Source organism: Mustela nivalis (genome assembly GCF_964662115.1).
Source record: "Mustela nivalis genome assembly, chromosome: 18".
In the NCBI taxonomy this organism is placed as follows: Eukaryota; Metazoa; Chordata; class Mammalia; order Carnivora; family Mustelidae; genus Mustela; species Mustela nivalis.
Genome location: NC_139037.1, coordinates 54653520 through 54673843, shown reverse-complemented (window position 1 = coordinate 54673843; position 20324 = coordinate 54653520). Strand labels below are relative to the sequence as shown.

General features: G+C 57.6%; 2 protein-coding genes and 1 long non-coding RNA gene across 13 annotated transcripts; 1 reads left to right on the top strand and 2 right to left on the bottom strand.

Annotated features, from left to right (window-relative positions):
• Window positions 1-422: 422 nt before the first annotated feature.
• On the bottom strand, window positions 423-8929 carry AKT1S1 (AKT1 substrate 1). Of its 7 annotated transcripts, none has more exons than XM_082710235.1 (5): window positions 8801-8929; window positions 4514-4899; window positions 3157-3234; window positions 2904-3073; window positions 423-1507 (listed from the first exon to the last, which is right to left on the bottom strand). In XM_082710235.1, the coding sequence occupies exons 2-5, from the start codon at window positions 4890-4892 to the stop codon at window positions 1364-1366; spliced, it is 771 nt and encodes a 256-aa protein (XP_082566361.1). In that variant the 5' UTR covers window positions 4893-4899; window positions 8801-8929; the 3' UTR covers window positions 423-1363. The 7 variants fall into 7 exon arrangements, with proteins under 7 accessions (XP_082566361.1, XP_082566359.1, XP_082566360.1 ...); XM_082710233.1 differs by lacking the exon at window positions 8801-8929 and adding an exon at window positions 8171-8496; XM_082710234.1 differs by lacking the exon at window positions 8801-8929 and adding an exon at window positions 6319-8196.
• Window positions 8927-20266, top strand: TBC1D17 (TBC1 domain family member 17). Of its 5 annotated transcripts, none has more exons than XR_014305431.1 (18): window positions 8927-9298; window positions 9579-9677; window positions 9906-9980; window positions 13093-13216; window positions 13927-14134; window positions 14836-14947; window positions 15057-15215; window positions 15551-15679; window positions 15781-15884; window positions 16491-16585; window positions 17021-17137; window positions 17244-17344; window positions 17434-17533; window positions 18452-18549; window positions 18709-18825; window positions 19268-19438; window positions 19532-19768; window positions 19890-20266. XR_014305431.1 is itself a non-coding variant. In XM_082710221.1 (18 exons), exons 1-17 carry the CDS (start codon window positions 9278-9280, stop codon window positions 19733-19735), a joined length of 1950 nt encoding a protein of 649 aa, XP_082566347.1. In that variant the 5' UTR covers window positions 8927-9277; the 3' UTR covers window positions 19736-19768; window positions 19890-20266. The 5 variants fall into 5 exon arrangements, 3 of the variants coding, with proteins under 3 accessions (XP_082566347.1, XP_082566346.1, XP_082566348.1); XM_082710221.1 differs by having other exon boundaries at window positions 19352-19438; XR_014305432.1 differs by having other exon boundaries at window positions 19532-20266.
• Window positions 10402-13483, bottom strand: LOC309852866. The gene is made up of 2 exons (XR_014305433.1): window positions 13264-13483; window positions 10402-12324 (listed from the first exon to the last, which is right to left on the bottom strand). It is a non-coding gene; the product is annotated as an uncharacterized lncRNA (long non-coding RNA).
• Window positions 20267-20324: the final 58 nt, after the last annotated feature.

The window sequence follows — 20324 nt, the reverse complement described above, 5'->3', positions numbered from 1 at the left end:
CTTTAAGTCTTGTCTGTTGCTAGCATTCAAGTGGTGGTCTGATGGGAGAGGAAGATTCCAGGTTTACTTGACCCGACCCAGACATCGCACCAGGTGCCATTTGTTTTCTAATCTTCAACTGTTTTGTATTAGGCACAAAACTCCCGGCCTCAGCGGGACGTTCCTGGCTTTGCTGGGGACTATGTGCACTCAGAACACTGATTCCTTAAAGACCAGTCACATTCCAACACTCGTCCCCCAGAAGATTGGAGGTTAATGGTCACATAGGACTAGAATTCTTCCTTCACACCCCATGAATCTCTTTTCTTGTCTGTAAAATGGGGACAATAATAACAACTCCCAGCTTTGCACTGAAAAAATCAGTGAGGTGCCGCTCTTTCGGCTTCACCAAGTGTTTGTTGAATGAACACACTTTATACTCATTTGTCAGAGGTAAAACTCTTTAATCTCAGACCACCCCTCCCAACTCCCGATCCCCACCCACGACTCTCTCCCCCCACACAAGGGCCGGAGAGCGAGGGCCCCTGCCCCCCACCTTGGGTGGACGAGGGCCCTTTAAGGCACCTGTGGGGGTGGGGGGAGAGGGGCGGGAGCTGGTGCCGTCCTGGATGCAAGGACGAACTACGATTGGCAGGCTGTTATGGGAGGGAACCAATGAGAGGGTGTCAGATGCAGGGACAGGATTGGGCCATCCCTGGAAGGGGGCAGAGGGGAACGTAGTCAGGACTCGGTCAGAAACGACCCCAGTCCCAGTAGTGTAAAGAACGTAAATTTAAGGCCGCAGGCCAATCCTGGGCACAGGAGGAAGGTTTGGCCACGCCCTCAGGAGTCTAGAGCCAATCAGGCGGGGAAAACCCAGGAAGGGGGGGAATGGCTACTCCCAGGATATTGGTTAAGCCCTTTGGGTTCAAGCCAATCAAATGAAGGAGTTGCCCATTCTCTAGGCCGAACAGGCTTGCCACTACCCAATCCTGGGGCTTGACTGTTCTCTTTCAACCAATGCCGCGCGGGCAAAGCCCTTGTTGCTAGGCAAAAAAACGACGGGTAACCCCTGCGAGGGCTTTAAAACTAGCCACGCCCCGATCTGGGAGCGACCCAATCCCTTAATCGAACGAATCTGTCGCCGGGCAAAGCAAGCGGCGACAGACCCAATAGGGAAACTAGATAGGTCCCACTCCTCGGCGCGTGAGAGGATCGTGGAGGGAAGGACAGCAGGGATTGGGAGGGAGGGGGCAATCCCGGAGCCCCGGGGACCTGAGAGGCCGGTCCCGGGTCGGACTCGGATTGGCCGGCCCCGGGGGCGGGGCAGGGGTGTAGTGTGGGGCGGGGCGGACGCTGGGCCGGGAAGCGCGCTCCCCGAGCCTCAGTATTTCCGCTTCAGCTTCTGGAAGTCGCTGGTGTTGAGCCGCGGTCGCGGCAGGTCCCCGAAGACCTGGGTGTCCTCGGCCTCCCGGAGCACCAGCGCGCGCATGCTCGCCGCGATGCGGTCCAGGTCCGGCGAAGAGGGCTGCGGGACCGCGGCGGGGTCAGCGCCCGCTGTGGCCCCGCCCTCGCCCCCCCAACTCCAAAGTGCCACCAAAGTAGCACTTTGCCTACACCCACTAAGGCCCCTTACCCTGACTTGGTCCGCGTAAGATCCTCCTACCAAACTCAAAACACCACCTCCTCCATGAAGCCTTCCTGCCCCTCTCCTCCCCTTCTTGGCCTGACGCTATGTGCAAGAACAGCCACCTGTCCCATTGCCCTTCCAGTTCCTTCTTACACAAAGGAACTGTGCTGCTCTGGTGACCATCACTCTGCTGACCATCAAGGCTGTGTGCACTCAGAGTCATGTCTAAAGATTTGGGTTGGGCTTGGCACTGAGTCACGGGAACAATCAGGCCTCTGCCACCGGATAGCTGTCAACAAGCATTTCATCTCCTGAGGCTTTGGTCTCCCCTTTTAAAACGCGGGGCTGATGACAGAGCCTGAGACAATCAGCACAGTGATTGCTCAAGTACTGTCCACTACCATGCTGCCCGCGCTGTAGGGAAAGGATCCCTTTTCCGGTTGGCCTCCACCAAAGAGGGGCCCTGTCATCCTGTCTGCAGCCCCAGCAGCTAGTGCAATCTCCCTGATGGCCTGACGCCTTGAGCTGGGCCCAGCCTTCCCCAGAATGGGAGAGGCCACGGACAGAGGCGGACCTCCGCCCATTCAGAGACTGGCCAAGCGCCACCACTCAGGCCTCAAACATTGTTAACTGGGCTTCTCCCAGTGGCAGTGCAGACAGCAGCAGCAGCAGCAGCAGCGGATGAAGGCTGCCACTGTGTGAATGAGCCCCCTGAGAGGCACCAAGGGGAAGGGGACCATGAGACCGCAGGGCCTCCACACTTGCCATCTGTAACTCCTTTCCGAAAGGAGGCTGTGTTCCAATCCCAGCCCTGCCCCTCCCAAGTTGAGGTCTCGGGAAAGTTACAGATACTCCCTGTGCCTCAGGGAGGTTCAGGGCTAGGTTAGGAAGAGCCACCCAGGCCAGCCCATGAAGGCCACAGGGAGGACTGGATGGGAGGCGGTGGGGGAGGGACAAATTCCAGGAAGAGCCAGGAACATGCAGGGTGGGGACAGAAGGTGATCTAACCCCTCTGAGCCTCAGTTTCCCTTTCTGGAGGGGATATCAAAATATCCGTGTCTTGGCTGGAGCAAGTATTCTGTAAATGAAGAGAATTTCTCTGCAAGGCACTGGGGTACATTGCAAGGCTGCAGCTGTTAAACCTTTAGGGTTCTGGCCCAAAAACCTGCCTCAGGAGGTGGAGGGCAAGATCAATCCTAGGAAATGTGTCTTCCATCCCTGAGGGCTTCCTGGAGGAAGTGGCTCTGAGTCGTTCCCTCCACCCTCCTCTCCTCTCCTCCCCTTTGCTCCTCACCGGCCCGTTCTCCTCATCTGATGACCGTGCTTCTGTCCTCTTCTCCTTGAAGGCCCAGACGGGCACGGACACAGGCAGGGACTTGGCATACTGCTGTGTGGGCAAGGCTGAGGCCGGGGGCACTGAGTAGGCTGGGGGGCCAGCAGGGGTCTCCTCACTCAAGCTGCCATCTGGGAGAGAGGGCAGACTTCAGTCTCTGCCCTTGCCTTCATCCCAGCACCCCCCAGGGGTGGGGACAGCCTGGGACTCTTACCGTCTGTGCTCTCGGGGTCCGACTCACAGAAGGGGGGCAGGTCCTGGAGTGTGGCATCCTCGTCCATCACAAAGAGCCCTGTGGGTGTTAGCAGCCCAGGCCGGTCAGGTCCCCATTACTCTTGGCTCCAGCCACCTCCCACCGCCACTGTCTCCCCACTCCTCGCATCCACCAGGCCCTTGCAAGCCACAGGGCCCCTGGAATTGTTCTCTCTGCCTCAAAACACCCTTCTCCTAGTTATCTGCCTGGTCATCCACACAAATCCAGTTTCTGTTACACCCTCGGATGAAAGCAACTGGCTGAATACACATGAAATTCACACGACATCTGGGATGAAGGACTCAAAATACCAACCGAGTACGAGACGATTATGATCCCTATTTCACCGACGGGGACCAGGAGGTACAGAAAAGCTAAACCATTTGCCCCAAGTCTCCCACTTAATAACCATGTCACCGGGATCTGAACCCGGGCCACCTAGCTCCAAGGCTACCCTGAACCCTATGCGGGTTTTCTCCAGTGAAGAAGCCAGCATTAGTAGTAACGACAAATGAGTAAGTCCTGCTTACTGAGACCTTCCTGCAAACTCCTAATCACTCTTCAAAGCCCGAACGTTGTAGTCCAGTCTCTTCAAAGTATCCAGCCTCTGGATTCCCCTCCAAAACAGCCAGTGGCTTTTCCTTCTGGCCTCCTTAAGCGGTTGCCTACACCCCTGTAACTCTCATCTTTGTTCTCACAAGCATTAGGCACCGCACGTTTGGAAACAATTCCTGTTCTGCTCAAGCTCCCAGCTCAGGTCCCAACCCCATGGGCTCCACAGGGCACTGCCTCCTGTCAGGACTACCAATTCCTTGGCCAGACAGGGAGTCTCCCCAAGAAAAGGGCCCAAGGGGCACCTGACTGGCTCAGTCAGTTAAGTATCTGCCTTCAACTCATGATCCCAGGGTCCTGGGATTGAGCCCCACATAGGGCTCCATAATCAGCGGGGAGTCTGCTTCTCCCTCTCCTGCTCCCCCTACTTATGCTCACACTCTCTCTCTGTAACAAATAAGTAAATAAATTCTTTTAAAAGGGGGGGGGGCGGGGCCTGAGTTGCTTTGTGTCTCTGTCTGGCACCTTCCAGCCCGGACCTGGCCCCAGGTTAACATGTAAGGATACAGGCTCGGAGAGGGGCCATGACCTGCTCAGAGTCACACAGCGGGGCACAGGCAAGCCAGCCCGCCCCCCCAGGCTCTCTGTGATTGCGGCTGCCACAGAACACCTGGGTTCAGAGACAGGCAAGTCCCACCCCTCCAGGAAAACTGCCCTTGGAGGCAACTTGCCAAGCCAAGAGCCACCCTGCCCGGGTCTGTCTCACCTCCGTTGTCGCTGACACCCAGCCGCTCCCCAGAAGTCTCAGTCTCTGTCGGCTCGTCCTCATCTTCGTCATCGTCCTCCCTGGCCAGGGTAGGCCGAGGTGGGCTCCGCGCAGGACTGGGTGGCTGTGGTGCTGGCGGGGGTGCGGGGGGCCGGGCAGCAGCGGCGGCCCTGTGGGCCAGGGCGATGTCGTGGAGGCAGCGGCGGGCGGCCTCGGCCAGAGCCCCACGCCCGTGGGCTGCATAGGCACAGGGGCCCGGGCGGGGCGGTGGGGGCGGCGCGGCAGTCAGCAGCACCAGCTCCGTGCCTGTCCGGGCCCGGAAGCGCTCAGCAGCCCCCACCACCGCCTCCCACAGCTCCTCGGGGCGCCCCGACGCCATCCACGCCCTGCAGAGCAGAGCAGGATAGAGAGCTGAAGCCCAGTGGATTGACTGCATAGTCTACACCTGCCCCCAGGCGTCCACCTGCCCCTAGACGCCACTCTGATCCCTCCCGGCCACCTTGTTCCCAGCTGGGCTCACCCCATTCCCCCAAATTCCTCCCCATCCGGACCTCCTGACTCCGTCCGTTCCCAACCCTCCAGCCCCATCCTTCCTGGTCCATCCGGTTTTCACAGCCCCAGTCCCCACCTTGGCCCTGCCTTGTCCAATACAGAACCACCAACCACATGTGACTAAGGAGCACATGAGATGTGGCAGGTCCAAGGGGAGCGGGACCAGGAGTATGAAATCCACACTGGTGTTTGAGGACTTCGTACAAAGAGGGAGGATGTCAAAGGTCTCAGTGGTAGTCTGACGTTGATCACACGTCGAAAACACATTTCAGACATAATGGCTAAATAAACTATGGTGGAAATGAATTTCATCTGTTTCCCTTCTACTTTTTTAATGTGGCTTCCAGGAGATTTGACATGACAGGCCTGGCCAGCACTCCTTCTGCTGGACCATGGTTCCCACCTCTTCCTGAACCTCTCAGCCTTCCCCTGCCCCTCCCAAGTCTCCCCAGCACAGAGTTGTGGCTGCTCAGCCTCACACACTTCCAGACTTCTGAGGCCTGAGGCCTACAGTTCAGATCCCGTGTCCACCAGTTACTTGTCAATCTTTCTCTCACACTAGCGTGGAAGGAGCTTTCCCTCACCCCAGATCAGATCAGTCCCCCCTCTTTGGGCTACAACGTCTGTGAATCCCCCCATTCTAGCACAGGGCGCTCTGGGGGAGGACTGTGTGGGTCCATCTCCGTCTCTGTCTCCCCAGTCACTGTGGAGCTGCCCGAGGGTGAGCCTGGAAGGCTGATCCCAGAGCCACCAGCCTTGCCCCACTCAGTGGCAGGCCTCAGAGAGCAGGGGCGGAGCTCTCTTTGCTGAGACTCCATTCACGAAGCTCTGTACTTCCGAAAAGACTGTTCCGCCAGTTCCTCTGGAAGTCGTCCTGATCCCCCAGGACGGATCAGCTGATCCTGATTCTGATCCTGATTCCTTAGATGCACAGTGCCCTGGGCTACCTCCATTACAGCCCACTGTCCCTTGAGCTTAAGACAATCGTACCTCTGTCTGCCTCCTCCATCACACTGTGAGCTCCCCAAGGTCAAGATAAAAAGAGCAAAGTGTGGGACGCCTGGCTGGTACAACTGGAAGAGTATGCGACTCCTGATCTTGGGGTCATGAGTTCGAGCCCCACACTGGGTATAGAGATTACTTAAATAAATAAACAAACTTAAAATAAGAGAAAGAGAGAGAGAAAAGAGCAAGGGGCACGAGAGCTGGAGTCCTGCTATCTCAAACCTGCTGTGTGACCTTGGAGCACTCACTGGCGCTCTCTGTGCCTCATTTTCCTTCTTCCTGTAGAGTGGTTGAGCCAGGGCGGCTGGGAAGCTGAGGAGCCTCCTCAAAAAGGTAGGGGCACCCCCCCTCACTGGAGGAATCCAAGCACGGTTCTAGTCCAGCCTGGGTCATGTGTAGCCTGACTTCAATTTGCTGGCCCTTTTCAACTCCTAAGCACATAAGCCAGTGTTTGCTGAGCACTGACTCTGTGTAAAATCTGTCATTTCACCTCCAACCTGACCCACTAAGGTGGGAGCTCTTCCCTTCCAGATGAGACAGCAAGGCTTGTGGATTACAAAGCCCCTGCTGGAAGCCACAGGCAGCAAGAACACAACCAGCACTATTCGTGACAGACCCCAGAGCAAATTCACCCAGTGCTTCCCACAGGCCAGGCAGGGATGCCAAGCAGGTCGTCACCATTCTCATCCACCCTCTCCCCAACCCTACCATGGAGGGGCTGTTATCACCCCACTTCAGCTGCAAACCAAGGGCCAGGGAGATTCAGTATCTTGATTAGGGTCATAGGGCCAGAGAGGAGAGCCTGTTCTTAGCCCCAAATGCCATCTTGCCTTCCTTAGCAGGAAAGTTTTATGTCCAGATGGGGAAAATGAGACTCAGAGAGCCTCAGGGACTCGTCAGAGGGCCCAGAAGTTAAATGGGTCAGAGTAGGACTGACTCTGCTCTCTGCCTGACTCCAAAATCCAACAGAACTGAGAGGCAGCTCAGGGTCTCTCTCCCCTAGGAAATCAAGGCTCAGGGCATGGAAATGATTGACCCAAGGTCACACAGCCTGGCTGTGGAAGGCCTGGGGCTCTCACATCCCTGGGACATCAGGATGAACTCTCTGACCTAGATCTTAGGGTAGTTACATGACTGAAAAGATTGAAGTGGGGAGAGTGGGAGGGAGGGTCTCCCCGCTGTAAGGAGGAGGCCTGGGCAAACAGGAGGAGGGCAACTCACGCCTCTCTGCGAAGGCCTGAGGGCTCTCTGGAGTGAGTTCTCCAAAAGTAGAGTGGCCAAGACCAGGGAAGACGCCACCCTTCCAGCTGCTGGAGGAAGTCCTGTATCCTCTAAGGAGCTCAGAGATGGATGGAGGGTTCCCCAGCCCCCCAAACTGAGGACGTTAGGATTAAGGAAAAGTGAGGCTTGTCCCCCACAGCAAGGGGAGGGGAGAGCTAAAGTAACTGGCCTCTTAATATGAGACGAGGAGGTGAACTGAAGAAAATGACTCTAGGAAGAGGTGAGGAAGGAAGCGAAGTCCGCCAAAGAATGAGGGATGCTAGTGAAGCCCCCTTCCAACCACCTGTCAAACTGGCAGTGCCTCCCACCCCCCCCCCAAAGTGGGAGAAACTCGAAGATGCCCTCCCCATCCACTACTGCGCGTAGCCGGGGTAAAGATGAACGTCTGGGCATTTCCTTGACCTCCTCCCCACCTCGGCCGGGGGTCCAGGAAAAACCCACTTCTCTAGGAAGAAAACAGGAAATCCCGCCCAGGTGGGGGCCAGGACCGGAAGTCCCGCCTTTGGACGGGTGAGGGGCGCCCCGAGTACCCCCAGAGCAACCCCCAGACCCTGTGGAGATGGTCCACGACCAAGGCAAGGATCCTCTTGGGTCTGGAGGCCGGAGGATAAGGCTGTCTAGGTTTTGCCTTGGGTCCGACACGACGGTTCCCGCGGACGACCCCTTTCCAGCGCTGAGCGTAGGGTTGCTGGAAGATCTCTGCCCTCTGATCTACGCAGGCCATACCCCTCCCGCGAGCGGCTCGCCCTCCCAGCGCCCCTCTCCTCTGGACGGCCAAATCCTCCCCACACCGCGGTTCACAACGCCGCCTCCACTCACGTGCCCGTAGCCAGCATGGCCGGCCCGGCGCCGTCGCCGCCCTCAAAAGACATGGCGGCGCCTTGCGTCACTTCCGTGCGGCTGGCCCGCCTCCACGCTGCATACTCCGCCTCCCTCATTCGGCCACCCGAAACCAAAATGGCCGTCATCGGATCACAGTGGGGCAATGACGACAGCGGGGTGCCCATAAGAAAGATGGTGAAAGAACGGCTTCAGCTTGCCCGGAAACGAGCCAGAACCATTTCGATTTGCTCCCAATACGGCCGTCACTACGTGCCTTCTCAGGACCACAGTAAACTAAGGCCAGCGACCTGACGTCCCTTACCCATCGTCGACCTTTTCCACAGAAATGGAGGAAAGCAGTGCCCATTAACGACATGGTGCCGCTTGCCCAAAATGTATATGGATTCTCCCTCCAATTTATCCCCTTTCAGCACCAAAGTGGGGAAAGATCCAAAGGCAACTTTTTTTGCTTCGGTTTGCCAGGCTTCAATATGGCGGCTCAGGCCACCGCCTCCCGACGGTGACTCAGGAATTCGACGGGGCCGGCTTCGTTCCCGGGAATACTGACGGCTTCATCCCGTTAACCCAGGTCCCTCGGCACCTCTTGTGACGTACACCTCCTCTCACCTTCTTTTCCTTTACCCGTTTCTTTTCCAGGACCTCTATGTCGCGCCCCTCAGGGAGATGGGGCATTGATTAATGCCCCGCATTAACATGGCCGCAGCAGACAGGCTTTGGCCGTGCCCTCGAGCAAAATGGCATCTCACTGGCTTCGATACCAGTACACAATATGGAGAAAGAAGCTTGGGCGAGGAGGTGGAGCCCTTGGACCCTCCCCCTTGTTTACTTCGTGGCTGGGGAACAGCACTGCGCTTGCGCACTCTTGCTGGCCTGCTCCACCTTCGCCGTCTGCGCCATGTGACTTACACACTAGTTGTTCAAGTTCAGCCACCCCACTCTGAAAGATGGTTACATCCACTCCTGTTCTAGAACAGGCAAGGGCGCTACCACTGCCCAGGCTTGAGGGGGGTCTCCTATCCGGATGTGACAGCACGATGACCCGGAAAGGGAGAGGGCCGGAGGAGTGGGACCTCGGCGGCGACTATGGAGGGAGCCGGTTACAGGGTAGGCAATGGAAACGCGTTCTTATCTTTCTGTGGATGCGAAGCGACGCTCTCCGGTAGTCGGCTTCGCCCCAACGCCCTACCCGGGCTCTGGGAACCCCGCTGAGCCTTAGCGAACATACCGTTCGTTTACAAATGCGCTGTCACCCTCTCCTCCACTGCCCTAGGTTAGACGCTTACCTTTTAGCCCCGCCCCGTGGGCGGCCGGGAAGTGCTTGTGGGCCCCGCCCCCTTGAGTCTTCCTGCGTTTGGGTCCCGCCCCTCACTGGTTCTGTCCCCAGGTGGTGTTTGAGAAAGGTGGCGTGTACTTGCACACCAGTGCTAAGAAGCACCAAGACCCGGACTCCCTCATCGCTGGCGTCATCCGCGTTGTGGAGAAGGTGGGCCGGAAGGGAGCAGGGCCCGGGCAGGTCCAGAGCCGGTTGGAGGCGGCATCTGGAGGCGAATGGTCTGGAGGTCCCAATGGGACTGTGGGAAGGCAGGGGGTGCGGACTGGAGCGAAAGAAGGGGCTTTGTAAGTCTGAGGGGCCAGAGGAGGGAGGAAGTCTGGAAATACGACTTGGGGAGATGTGGGGGGGGTGTCTCTCTAAACCCTCTTTTTTTCTCAGGACAGTGATGTCCTTCTGCACTGGGTTCCGGTAGAAGAGGCTGGGGATTCCACCCAAATTCTCTTCTCCAAGAAGGTAGGCTTTCCTCCCTTCCCCTTTCTCTACTTGTTTTTTCCCAGGTTGGGGCAGTGGAAGACATTTGAAGAACCTGGGTGTAATATCAGACTTACTCTTGGAGCATATGTGATCCTGCTTGGGGTCTAGGCTCTCTCGGCCCCTTGGTTTTCTTTTCTCTGTGAAATGGGGCTGAAGGTGCCCATTTGAAAGAAAGCAGACACCATGAGATTCATAGCGGTGGGGAGGCAGCCCCCTCATCCCCTTTCCTTTTTGGGAGAGCCCTGTGATGCTTCAGGAGGTCAACACAGCCAGTGGATTCAGGTTTCACGGGCTCTCAGTCCACAAGAACTTGAAGGGGTGTGGCATTTCCCCAGGACCGGAAAGTATACTTTCTAGGGCTTCTTCCTACTCTCCGTACCACACTTTGCTCTTTTCGTTATGAGACTCCTGAGGCTTTTATTAGAGATTGTTATAGACTTTTCATCACCAGGCCCTGTGCTGGGACCCGGAGATGAGTTTACCCCAGACCCTGCCTCAGTCTTCACACTCATTCTATTTTGGGAAACTGAGGCACAATGATTGGAAGCCCCTTTTGTAAGGTCAGAAAGCTAGGAAGTGTTGGAACTGGGGTTTGAACCTGGACTCTGTGGTTTCAAAGGCATGCCCCTTTCTGGAGGGAGCAGGTATTAGCGCTGAAACTCAATGATGAGAAGGGGGCAGGCAAGAAGGTATTTCAGGGACAGCAGGAGGAAGAGCATTTCAGGATATAGGAGGAGATGGGATGTCTCTGTAGAGGGGGGTTTGCTGGGATGGTGGTTGGGCTTGAAATGCACAGCTGAGAAGCTTGGACTGTGTTCTGGAGGTCCCCAGGGGAACTATGGGAGGAGAAGGGTGTGGATGTGGAAAGCTCCGTTGGGAAACCCATGCGGGGGATGGGCAGAAGGCCAAATGGAGGGAGGATGGAGGCTGGGAGGTCAGAGAGGTTAGAATGATGGGTCAGGGAGAGAGAAGGAAGCCTCACCTGGGGCAGTGGGGCTTTGAATAACCTGGGAGTGGGTAACAAATGGAAATTCCAGAATTCTGCTGAGGAACACCTGGCTTCCCAGGGTTGAGGAAGAAGCAACCAGCATTTTGCATTTTTCATCAGCCTCACAGGCCAGCTGAGTGCCTTTCTTGAAAATGTGGCTGTCCTCCTCCATCCTCTCATCCTTGATTAACAGATACCCACTGAGGCAGGCTTCAGTGGAAAAGGCACGTATGCACGCAGGATACAAGGAACACAAGGCTCCAAGAAACACAAAATCAGGCTGGTGACAAGTTCAGGAGACAAATTTTTTCCTCTCCTCTCACGAGACACTCGGAGAGATGGAGCTGCTGGCCTTGGCCGGCGATGTCAGGGCCTGGATCACTGAGACCCTCCTGTGCATGCCCTGGTCACCTTTAGATGACTCGTTCAGCTGCACCTCCTTTTAAGGCAGGAAGAGGGGGGCGAGCAGGGTGCCAGTCACATCTCTTCTGCTCATTGGGAAAAGCAAGACATTTCCCAGACACTCTGCATCAGCGAGGAGTTGTTTTCGGCTGTGTGGGATAGAAACAGAAGTGACAGCGGCTTCACCTGCATAGAAACGCCTGCCTCTGCGGTTGAAAAGGCCATGTGTCACCACCAACCTGGCTTCCTTCCAGCATTGCTCTGCCATCCTCACAGCTGCCTTGTGGTCCAAAAAGGCTTCTGGAGCTCCAGTTTTTTGGGACTGGTTTCACTCCTTGTGTTGCAGGTTGACTGAGGAGCTCTGTTCGTCGTGATTGGTCAGGGAAGCATGTTGCTAGAGCAGCTACATTCCTTGTGGCAGGGGGCAAGAGCTCTTCCCTGGCAGTTAAACAGTCCATCCTGGAAGGGGTACCTCGCAGTCCCCTGGTCAGAGCCAGCTGCATGGCTACACCCAGCCATGCGATCCTGCTGTGTGCCCAAGAGGCAGAGGGCTGCAAACGCTGGCAGAAGGCAGTGTTGACTCTCATTATGTTATGTAAACGTTGGTGAAATATCCCATTCACCCCACAAGACACGGGATGGCTTTGCTGGGGCTGGCTCAGCAGCCTCGTGGACAGGTGTCTCTGTGACTCCCCTCATGGCCCTAGTTGGCTATCAGAGCTCCAGATACAGTGTTCTCCTTCCACAGCCTTCAAAGACTGGCCTGAATAGGGTGGTGGTCACTTATGTAGGTGCCCTTTTTTATCAGGAATTTTCCTCCTTTTAAACTCTCCAGAGGTGGCATCTTGGCTCCCACTGGCCAGAGACAGATCCACAAGGAAGGCTGAGAAAGCAAACAGTGGGAGGCTTTGTTGTAGGAGGGGCTCTGTGAACCTGGAAGTAGCAGAGAAACGGCTTTTGGGTGGACTCATTGTCTGGGTCCTTCAACAAGGACCCTCGTGCAGGGTTTTATTGCGGGAGTCCTGGGACACTCCAGTTACTTTCAGCAGAACGGGATTCAAGGCGGGCCAGTAGAGGCTTGGCGAATTTGTACGAGAGCTGGCAGAACAGGACTGACCCTGTAGAACTGACCTGCCCGGGTAGCTGCCACCACCTCTGAAATGAGGGCAGTGGGGAGAGATCATTGTGGAGCCTGTGGAGACCCAAGAACACTACCACCTGAGCGGCCACCCAAGGGCAGGAAGCCACTGGGCCCTCACCAAGCCAGTGACTGGGCGCTGGGACACAGAGCTAGCCACCTCCTCCACCCTAGTCACCTCTCTGTGCCGGAAAACAGGAGTCTCTCCCGTCAGCACCCACCCTGGGAGTGGCAAGAAGTTACCCCTGCCTCCTTCCTGCCTTCTGCCTCTGCCTTGTGGTGTGACCCGTAGCTGCAAAGGAGTCTGGGAAATGTAGTTTTCGCCTTCCAGCCTCTGCCTGACAGAAAGGCATACACTAGCCCATGAAAGGGACTCCTAGCCTCTGCAGCTCTCCCTGTCCTTCCCCACGGCCTGTGGCCAGCACTGTTGGCTGACTGCACGTCGTCTGCCTCAGTTTCCCTATTTGCTTATTGGGGCTGCCTTCCAGGGCAGCCTCACGGCTCAGATCTGGAAACCCTCAATCCGCAGCACCTCACTCTCTTCTCTTCCTTTCTCTCCCAAGGACGTCAGTGGGGGTGATTCCTGCACCTCTGAGGAGGAACCAACCTTTGACCCTGGCTATGAACCTGACTGGGCTGTCATCAGCACTGTGCGGCCACAGTCTCGTCACTTAGAGCCCACCAGAGGTAGGCTGAGCCTGGGCCCCTGAGGGGCAGGTGGAGACACGTCTTACCTCAGTGGTCAAGGCTCCACAGACTTTGCTGGCCATAGTCAAGGTGACTGTCCGTTGCTGGCCTTCCAGTCTCAGGCGCGTGGATCGGGGTGCAGCGCTGTCCCCGGCCCAGGTTCCGCCTGGCAGGGTCTATAGGGTTTGCAGTCTGGCTATCTCTCCGAGCTCCTGGGTGGTTTGTGGGCACCCCCGCAGAAATCCTCTGCTTGTGAAGGTGTCCAGGCTGTGGCGGTGACAGTTGTGGGGTGAGAGAGTGATTTGGGCTATTCTGGAGTCCTACAAGGTTCTGGGGGCACCAGAGGAGGCATCCGGCCCCTACGGAGAATGGAGAAGCCTTCCAGGAGGAGGCGATGCCAGCCCCTGGCCCTGGGGGACACCTGGGAGTTTTCTCCCCAGCAGTTTTCTCCTGCCCTGGGTGTGTTTAGGACACTGGAGTGTGGGGCTTGGAGTGAAGGAGAGGCTGGAGAGGAGATGTGCGGGGGGCAGGAGATGGACCTCAGGGAACTGCCACCAGGTTAAGAACACAGTCTTTGCTCTGAGGGCCACAGGGAGCCAAGGGAAATTTTCGAGCAAGTCAGTCGTGTTTCCAAGGAGACGTGGCTCCCCATGGAGATCTGCGCTGCCTCTGCCTCCCCAGGCCTGCTCCCAACATGTGCTCTTCCCCAGGTGCAGAGCCCAGTTCCCCTCGGGGCTCCTGGGCCTTCTCGGTGAGTCTCGGGGAGCTCAAGTCCATCCGCCGGTCCAAGCCGGGCCTCAGCTGGGCCTACCTGGTCCTGGTGACCCAGGCTGGGGGCTCCCTGCCTGCCCTGCACTTTCACCGAGGGGGGACCCGCGCCCTTCTCCGGGTCCTCAGCCGCTACCTGCTGTTGGCCAGGTGAGCCTTTTCCCAGCATCAGGCCTTTGTGGCAGGCCCTGGCCCCCTGCGGCTGCAGCCTGGCCCCTCAGGGCTGTGAAGCAGATTTAAAGGTAGACAAAGGGGGCCGTGCCTGGGTGGCTCAGGCCAGGATCCCAGAGTCTGGGGTCACGATCCCAGAGTCCTGGGGCCGAGTCCTGCGTCAGGCTCCTGGCTCGGCTGGAGGCCTGCTTCCATCTCTCCAACTCTCTCTGCTTGTGTTCCCTCTCTCACTGTCTAATAAATAAATAAAATATTAAAAAAACAACAACAACAAATAAAGGCAGATGAAGGGAATCAGCTGACACATGTAATCACAAAGTCAACGCGTGGTTTGATTTCAGGCAGGACTTAGGTCCTGGAACTTAGGAAGAATTGCTCTTTTTCCCTCTTAAGTTTGTATTGTTCTCCAGAGGTCCCTTAGCAGCCCTGGTGACCGAAGCAGCTCCTTCCCCAGCAGCATCCCGGAGCTGCCTCTCCCTGGCCTGTCCCTAAATCGGTTCCTGTGGGAAGCAGGAGGGCCTTGGCCCTCAGTGGCCAGCCCTGGGTTGTGTGTCCACCCCTGGGGTCCAGCTGTAGGTCAGGCTGTAGGTGAGGGACTCCCCAGGGGCAGTTGGACTGAGAGAGGGAGGGGACGCACATGGGGCCCTCTGCCTGGGTGTCACCACATTGCCCCTCCTCAGCTCCCCACAGGACCCCCGCCTCTACCTTGTCTTCCCCCACGACTCCTCCGCCCTCTCCAACTCCTTCCACCACCTCCAGCTCTTCGACCAGGACAGCTCCAACGTGGTGTCTGTGAGTGTCCCACTGACCAGCCTGGCCCCTGTGGGCAGGGAGGGGCCGACCGTACTGGGTGAGGAAGGGTGGGGTGCAGCTGTGAGCACCCTGTTGGCCCTGTCCGCAGCGCTTTCTCCAGGACCCCTACTCCACCACCTTTAGCAGCTTCTCCCGTGTGACCAACTTCTTCAGGGGAGCCCTGCAGCCACACCTAGAAGGGGCCTCCCCTGATCTTCTTCCACCCCCTGATGACGAGCCGGAGCCTGGGTTTGAGGTCATTTCCTGTGTGAGTATCAGGTGGACCCTCCTGTCTTCTGGCTGTCACCTGGGCAGGTGACTAATTCCCTAGGCCTCCTTTTCCCCCAGAACGGGGATGATACAGCATCCCAGTCATAGATCGCATGAGGAGGGGCTTTGAGGAGAGTGCTTAGAGCCTGTGTACCTATTTCCTGTTATTGTGGGGGGAGGGGAGCTTCCTGACACGAGGTGGCTTTGGTACTGAACCCTGGGGCGGAGTGCTTCCCACCCTTCGGGTTAACTGTTTTGTGGAGCTAACCTGCAGGTGGGCGGGGCTGGGGAGGGTGTGGGAGGCCCTGAGCTCACCGGCCTTGTGTCACACAGGTGGAGCTGGGGCCGCGGCCAGCTGTGGAGCGGGCACCTCCACTCACCGAGGAGGAGTGGGCCCACCACGTGGGCCCTGAGGGCCGCCTACAGCAGGTCCCCGTGCTGAAGGCCCGCATCTTCTCCGGGGTGAGGCACCGGCCGTGTGCTGTGGGGTTGGGGAACTAGGTAGGGCTTGCGGGTGGCCATGGGAGGCCCCTCTGAGCTGCCGGTCCCACTCTGTCCCCCAGGGTCTGAGCCCTGGCCTGAGGCGCGAAGCTTGGAAGTTCCTCCTGGGGTACCTCAGCTGGGAGGGCTCAGCTGAGGAGCACAAGGCCCACGTGCGCAAGAAAACGTGAGTGAGAGCCACTGCGGCCACCCCAGCCGACCATGTCCCCCATTCCAGCACGATACCTGGCCCATCACAGGTGCACTGATGGGCTCGCTCCGCAGTCGTCAGTCATGAGCCCACCACGTGCTGGGCACCCACCGTCACACATGGAGACGGCAGTAAGCAGGCAGGCTCGTCCCCCGTGGGCATCAGTTTTTGTTCCAGCAATATAATGTCGTAGCTGTTGTCACTCTGCAGCCGGTTTCCTTAACCCGGGGGGCCTGCTTCTCATTCCTGGTACACTACATGTTGTGCCCCTGCTGCGTGTCCTGGTCCCCCGCCCTGGTGCTCTCTATCCGGTGGGGATGACAGACTGAACAAAAGCCCACAGTGGGGTCCCTGGCTAGCTCAGGAGTGTGTGTGGCTCTGGATCTTGGGGTCATGAGTTTGAGCCCCAGGGTGGGGGTACAGAGCACTTGAAAAAAAAAAAAAAACTTTAAAGAAAAGCTCACAAGGATGTTGTGTGTCATGAGAGATGTAAGGAGTGGCACAGGGCAGGGGGAGCGGTGGCCAAGATGAGTAGGTGGCCTGCTTTGGTGGCCTCGTGTCTCACCTGCCCTTCCCCCGTAGGGATGAGTACTTCCGAATGAAGCTGCAGTGGAAATCCGTGAGCCCTGAGCAGGAGCGGAGGAACTCACTGCTGCACGGTTACCGCAGCCTCATCGGTAGGCTGCTGGGCAGGGATGGGGTGCAGACATGGCACACAGCGGGAAGGGTACAGGGAAAGCCCTTGCCTCCCTAGGAGTAGGAATGATGTCATCTTCCGTGGAGAGATGGGATGGGGCAGGGAAAGGGAGCCAGACTCCTTGGGTTCAAATCTGCTGCCTACTTGCTGTGAGATCTTGGCAACTGATTTTGCCTCCTTGGGCCTCAGTTTCCTGTCTATGGATGGTTCAGTAACCGACGGTCGCTGGGAGGCTGTGGCGATCTGGCAAGTGGCAAGCATAGTGCCTCATTCAAGGGTGCTTGAGGTGGTTTCCGGACCAACTCACACCTGCCTGGGGTCTGCTGAAGGGAGGAGCGGGGGCTGGTGCCCGTGGCCAGGAGGGAAGGGCCCCCACAGCATTCTCACTTTCGCATTCTGCGCCCTGTGTTCGCAGAGAGAGATGTGAGCCGTACTGATCGGACCAACAAATTCTATGAGGGTCCCGAGAACCCAGGGCTGGGCCTACTGAATGACATCCTTCTCACCTACTGCATGTACCACTTTGACCTTGGTGCGACGCCAGCCCCGGGGGGCACTAGGGGCCAGGCCTTCCCTTGGGGGCTGCTGGGGGCCTGGGCTGGGCCCTGACCTCCTATCCCCCCCCTACCCCTATCCAGGTTACGTCCAGGGCATGAGTGACCTCCTCTCCCCGATCCTCTACGTCATTCAGAATGAGGTGGATGCTTTCTGGTGTTTCTGTGGCTTCATGGAGCTCGTGGTGAGGCCCCAGGCAGGCGCGGAGATAGGCCCCTCAAAGGATGGGGGTGGGTGTCTGCTTCCTCATGTGGCCTGCCCTCCCTCCCGCAGCACGGGAACTTCGAGGAGAGTCAGGAAACGATGAAGCGGCAGCTCGGACAACTGCTGCTGCTGCTGCGGGTGTTGGACCCGCAGCTCTGTGACTTCCTGGGTGAGTGTCTCTGTGGGCAGGCAAGGAGGGGGGGTGACCCTCCCTTCCTCCCCCCTTCTCCACCCCCCACCGCCAGTCTCTGGAAGCGGCCACAGACGGGCTCCGAGACGTTTGGTCCTGATCCAGACAAGGGAAACATCCCTGCAAAAGCCAGAATGCAAAATTGCCATGTAAAAGCAGGATTGTGGTTTAGAGCGATCTTCAGCGAGTCCCTGTCCCAGGAGTGGGACCTGCAGGTTTCCTGCAGTCCCGTGCTTGGCAGATGGGCCTGGGGCCTCAGCATGGCCACTTCTGGGGGTGCTTGGACACCAGCCGCCCAACTGTGCGGCAATCTGTCTGAACTATGTACAAGAACAGATTTAACCTGTCCTGCTGGACACTACGGTTATTTGTAATTTTGCATTATGAGGAGTATCATCTGATAGTTCCTTTAGGCTAAATTCCAACAAGTGGCATTATATTCTGGGCGATATTTTTACGGCTTTTGAAATGTTTGTTCCCATCACTGCTTTCCTGGAAATTCTTACTAGCTGATGTTTCTGCTAGCCGAGTCTGTGAGAGTGTCCATTTCCTCACACCTCCACCAGCACTGGGTATTGATAGTTTTTATTTTTTCCCTGAGTGTCCTGCATCCCTTTTATGTGATGTTGGGGCACGGAATTAGCTCACCTCATCTGGAGCCTGGAAGGCAGGATGGGAAAGCTTCCTGTTGACCCAGAGCATTCTTGGCTCAGCTCCGAAGCCTTCCCATGCTAGGCACGAGTTACTTGCCTAGACTAGTAGAGATTCCTACAGCCAGAAACTTCTTAAGAGTCTTGGGCTGACCAGCCTGCACACTGTGAATTAGGAGGGGATTGGAATGGAGTTTGAGCTTTTTCTTTGTGGAGCACCACCCCTCCCACCACTGTCTTCCTCCAGATTCCCAGGACTCTGGCTCCCTCTGCTTCTGCTTCCGGTGGCTGCTTATCTGGTTCAAGAGGGAATTCCCCTTCCCAGATGTCCTTCGGCTGTGGGAGGTGGGCCTGCCACTGTGGGTGGGAGGGCAGAGAGGAAAGAGAAACCAGTCAGCTGTCCTGGGCTGGGATGTTGGTGGGAAGTGGGCAGGGGGTAGGGCAGACCTCGGTGGGACTTCAGGCAGAGGCTCGGCCATAAACACCTCGCTCTGGCTCTCCTAGGTGCTGTGGACAGGGCTTCCTGGCCCCAATCTGCACCTGTTGGTCGCCTGTGCCATTCTGGACATGGAGCGTGACACCCTCATGCTTTCTGGCTTCGGCTCCAATGAGATCCTCAAGGTGAGGCCCTGGCTCCTTCCAAGTCCCCCTCCCTGCCCGTCCTGACCTCTGTAAGCGGATATGTTAGCTGAGGTGTGAACTCCGTGGAGGCTGGCACTGTGCCTGTGCCACAGGACCTTGGGGTAGTAAGTACTTCAAATAGGATTATGGAAAGTATGGTTGGCTAAGTGGTGAGCACCATAGCCAGGAGACCTGGCTTGTTTTTCTCCTCTTCTATCCCATCCCTGGCTCCCAACAGTGCCCTCAGAGTGCGGCCAGCCCATGAGGGAGGGACCTGCCCCTTCCCCAGTACATGGAACGTGAGGCAGGGTCATGGGGAGAGCTCAGTGTCCTTTCCCTTGGTTGTATCCTGCCTGTGGCAAAAGGTCTGAAAGGACATGACCTCCCCTTCCCCCCAGTCCCCAGCTCCACCCAGTCTGTCTTTCCTCCGTTGTATCCCCAGCACGAGGCACAGAGTGGGCACTCGGGCGGTGGTGGTTGAGTGCTGGCCCGCAGGAAGGCCGGCCTGACCCACCCCCTCCCACAGCACATCAACGAGCTGACCATGAAGCTGAGCGTGGAGGACGTGCTGACGCGGGCGGAGGCCCTCTACCGGCAGCTGACCGCCTGCCCGGTGAGTCCGCCCCTCTCCCACCAGCCTCCCCCCTGCCCCCCTCCTTCTGGGGATTCAACTACTGACTTCTTGCCTTTACCCCCAACCCTCCAGGAGCTGCCCCACAACGTGCAGGAGGTCTTGGGTCTGGTGCCCCCCACAGAGCCCCAAAGTCCCTCACCCCCTACCTCTCCACTGCCTCTCTCACCCACCGGGGCCCCACCAGCCCCACCGCCCCCCGAAGACACAGCCCCGCAGCCCGACAGCAGCCTGGAGATCCTGCCGGAGGAGGAGGAAGAGGAAAGCGCAGAGTCCTAACCCCCCCAGGGCCGGCTGGCCCACCCAGCACAGGCACTTTATCCTGCTCTCCAAGTTTGGGGAGGAAGGGTCTGAATGGGGCGGCCTTCCCGCCATTGCCTCCCGTGCCCTCCCAATGAGCTGATTTGCTTACATGGACACTTTTTGTGTCCAGTTGTCCTCGTGTAGGTGGAGGAAGGAGGCTGCCTCTTTGGCATGGACCCCCAGGGGTAGGGGGTGGTGGCTAGTGGGTCCCTTTTGGTCCTGCGGTGGAGCCAACACCTCACCACGTGATCCTGATCCAGCCAATGAGACGGAAGAGGAGGCCCCCTGTGGGCCGGTGGAGGTAGTGCCCTGACCCCTTCCTGGATCTGGGGCTTTTGGAGGAGTGAGGATGTGGTGCTGGGGTATGGCCGCCCCCAGTGCTGTGCGGGGACACATCCCGGATATAACCGAGATGGAAGGACCTGCAGAGCTGTTCAGACGCTCTGGAGACTCTGCTTACCAGCTTCTTGTTATGTGAACAAAAAAATAAACTCGTGTTTAACCTACTGCCCATCGTGCTTTCTGTGATTGGCATCAGGACTCCCATCTGTTTCGTGACATCCAG

Coding starts and splice junctions, on each gene's coding strand:
- AKT1S1 (XM_082710233.1), bottom strand. CDS start 8,358: ATGGGCACCCCGCTGTCGTCATTGCCCCACTGTGATCCGATGACGGCC. Junction 4,900..8,170: donor GCCATGCTGGCTACGGGCAC/GTGAGTGGAGGC, acceptor TCTGCTCTGCAG/GGCGTGGATGGCGTCGGGGC. Junction 1,508..2,903: donor CAGATGAGGAGAACGGGCCG/GTGAGGAGCAAA, acceptor GCGGTCCCGCAG/CCCTCTTCGCCGGACCTGGA.
- TBC1D17 (XM_082710221.1), top strand. CDS start 9,278: ATGGAGGGAGCCGGTTACAGG. Junction 15,885..16,490: donor GCCCACGTGCGCAAGAAAAC/GTGAGTGAGAGC, acceptor CTTCCCCCGTAG/GGATGAGTACTTCCGAATGA. Junction 18,826..19,351: donor GCTCCAATGAGATCCTCAAG/GTGAGGCCCTGG, acceptor CCCCTCCCACAG/CACATCAACGAGCTGACCAT.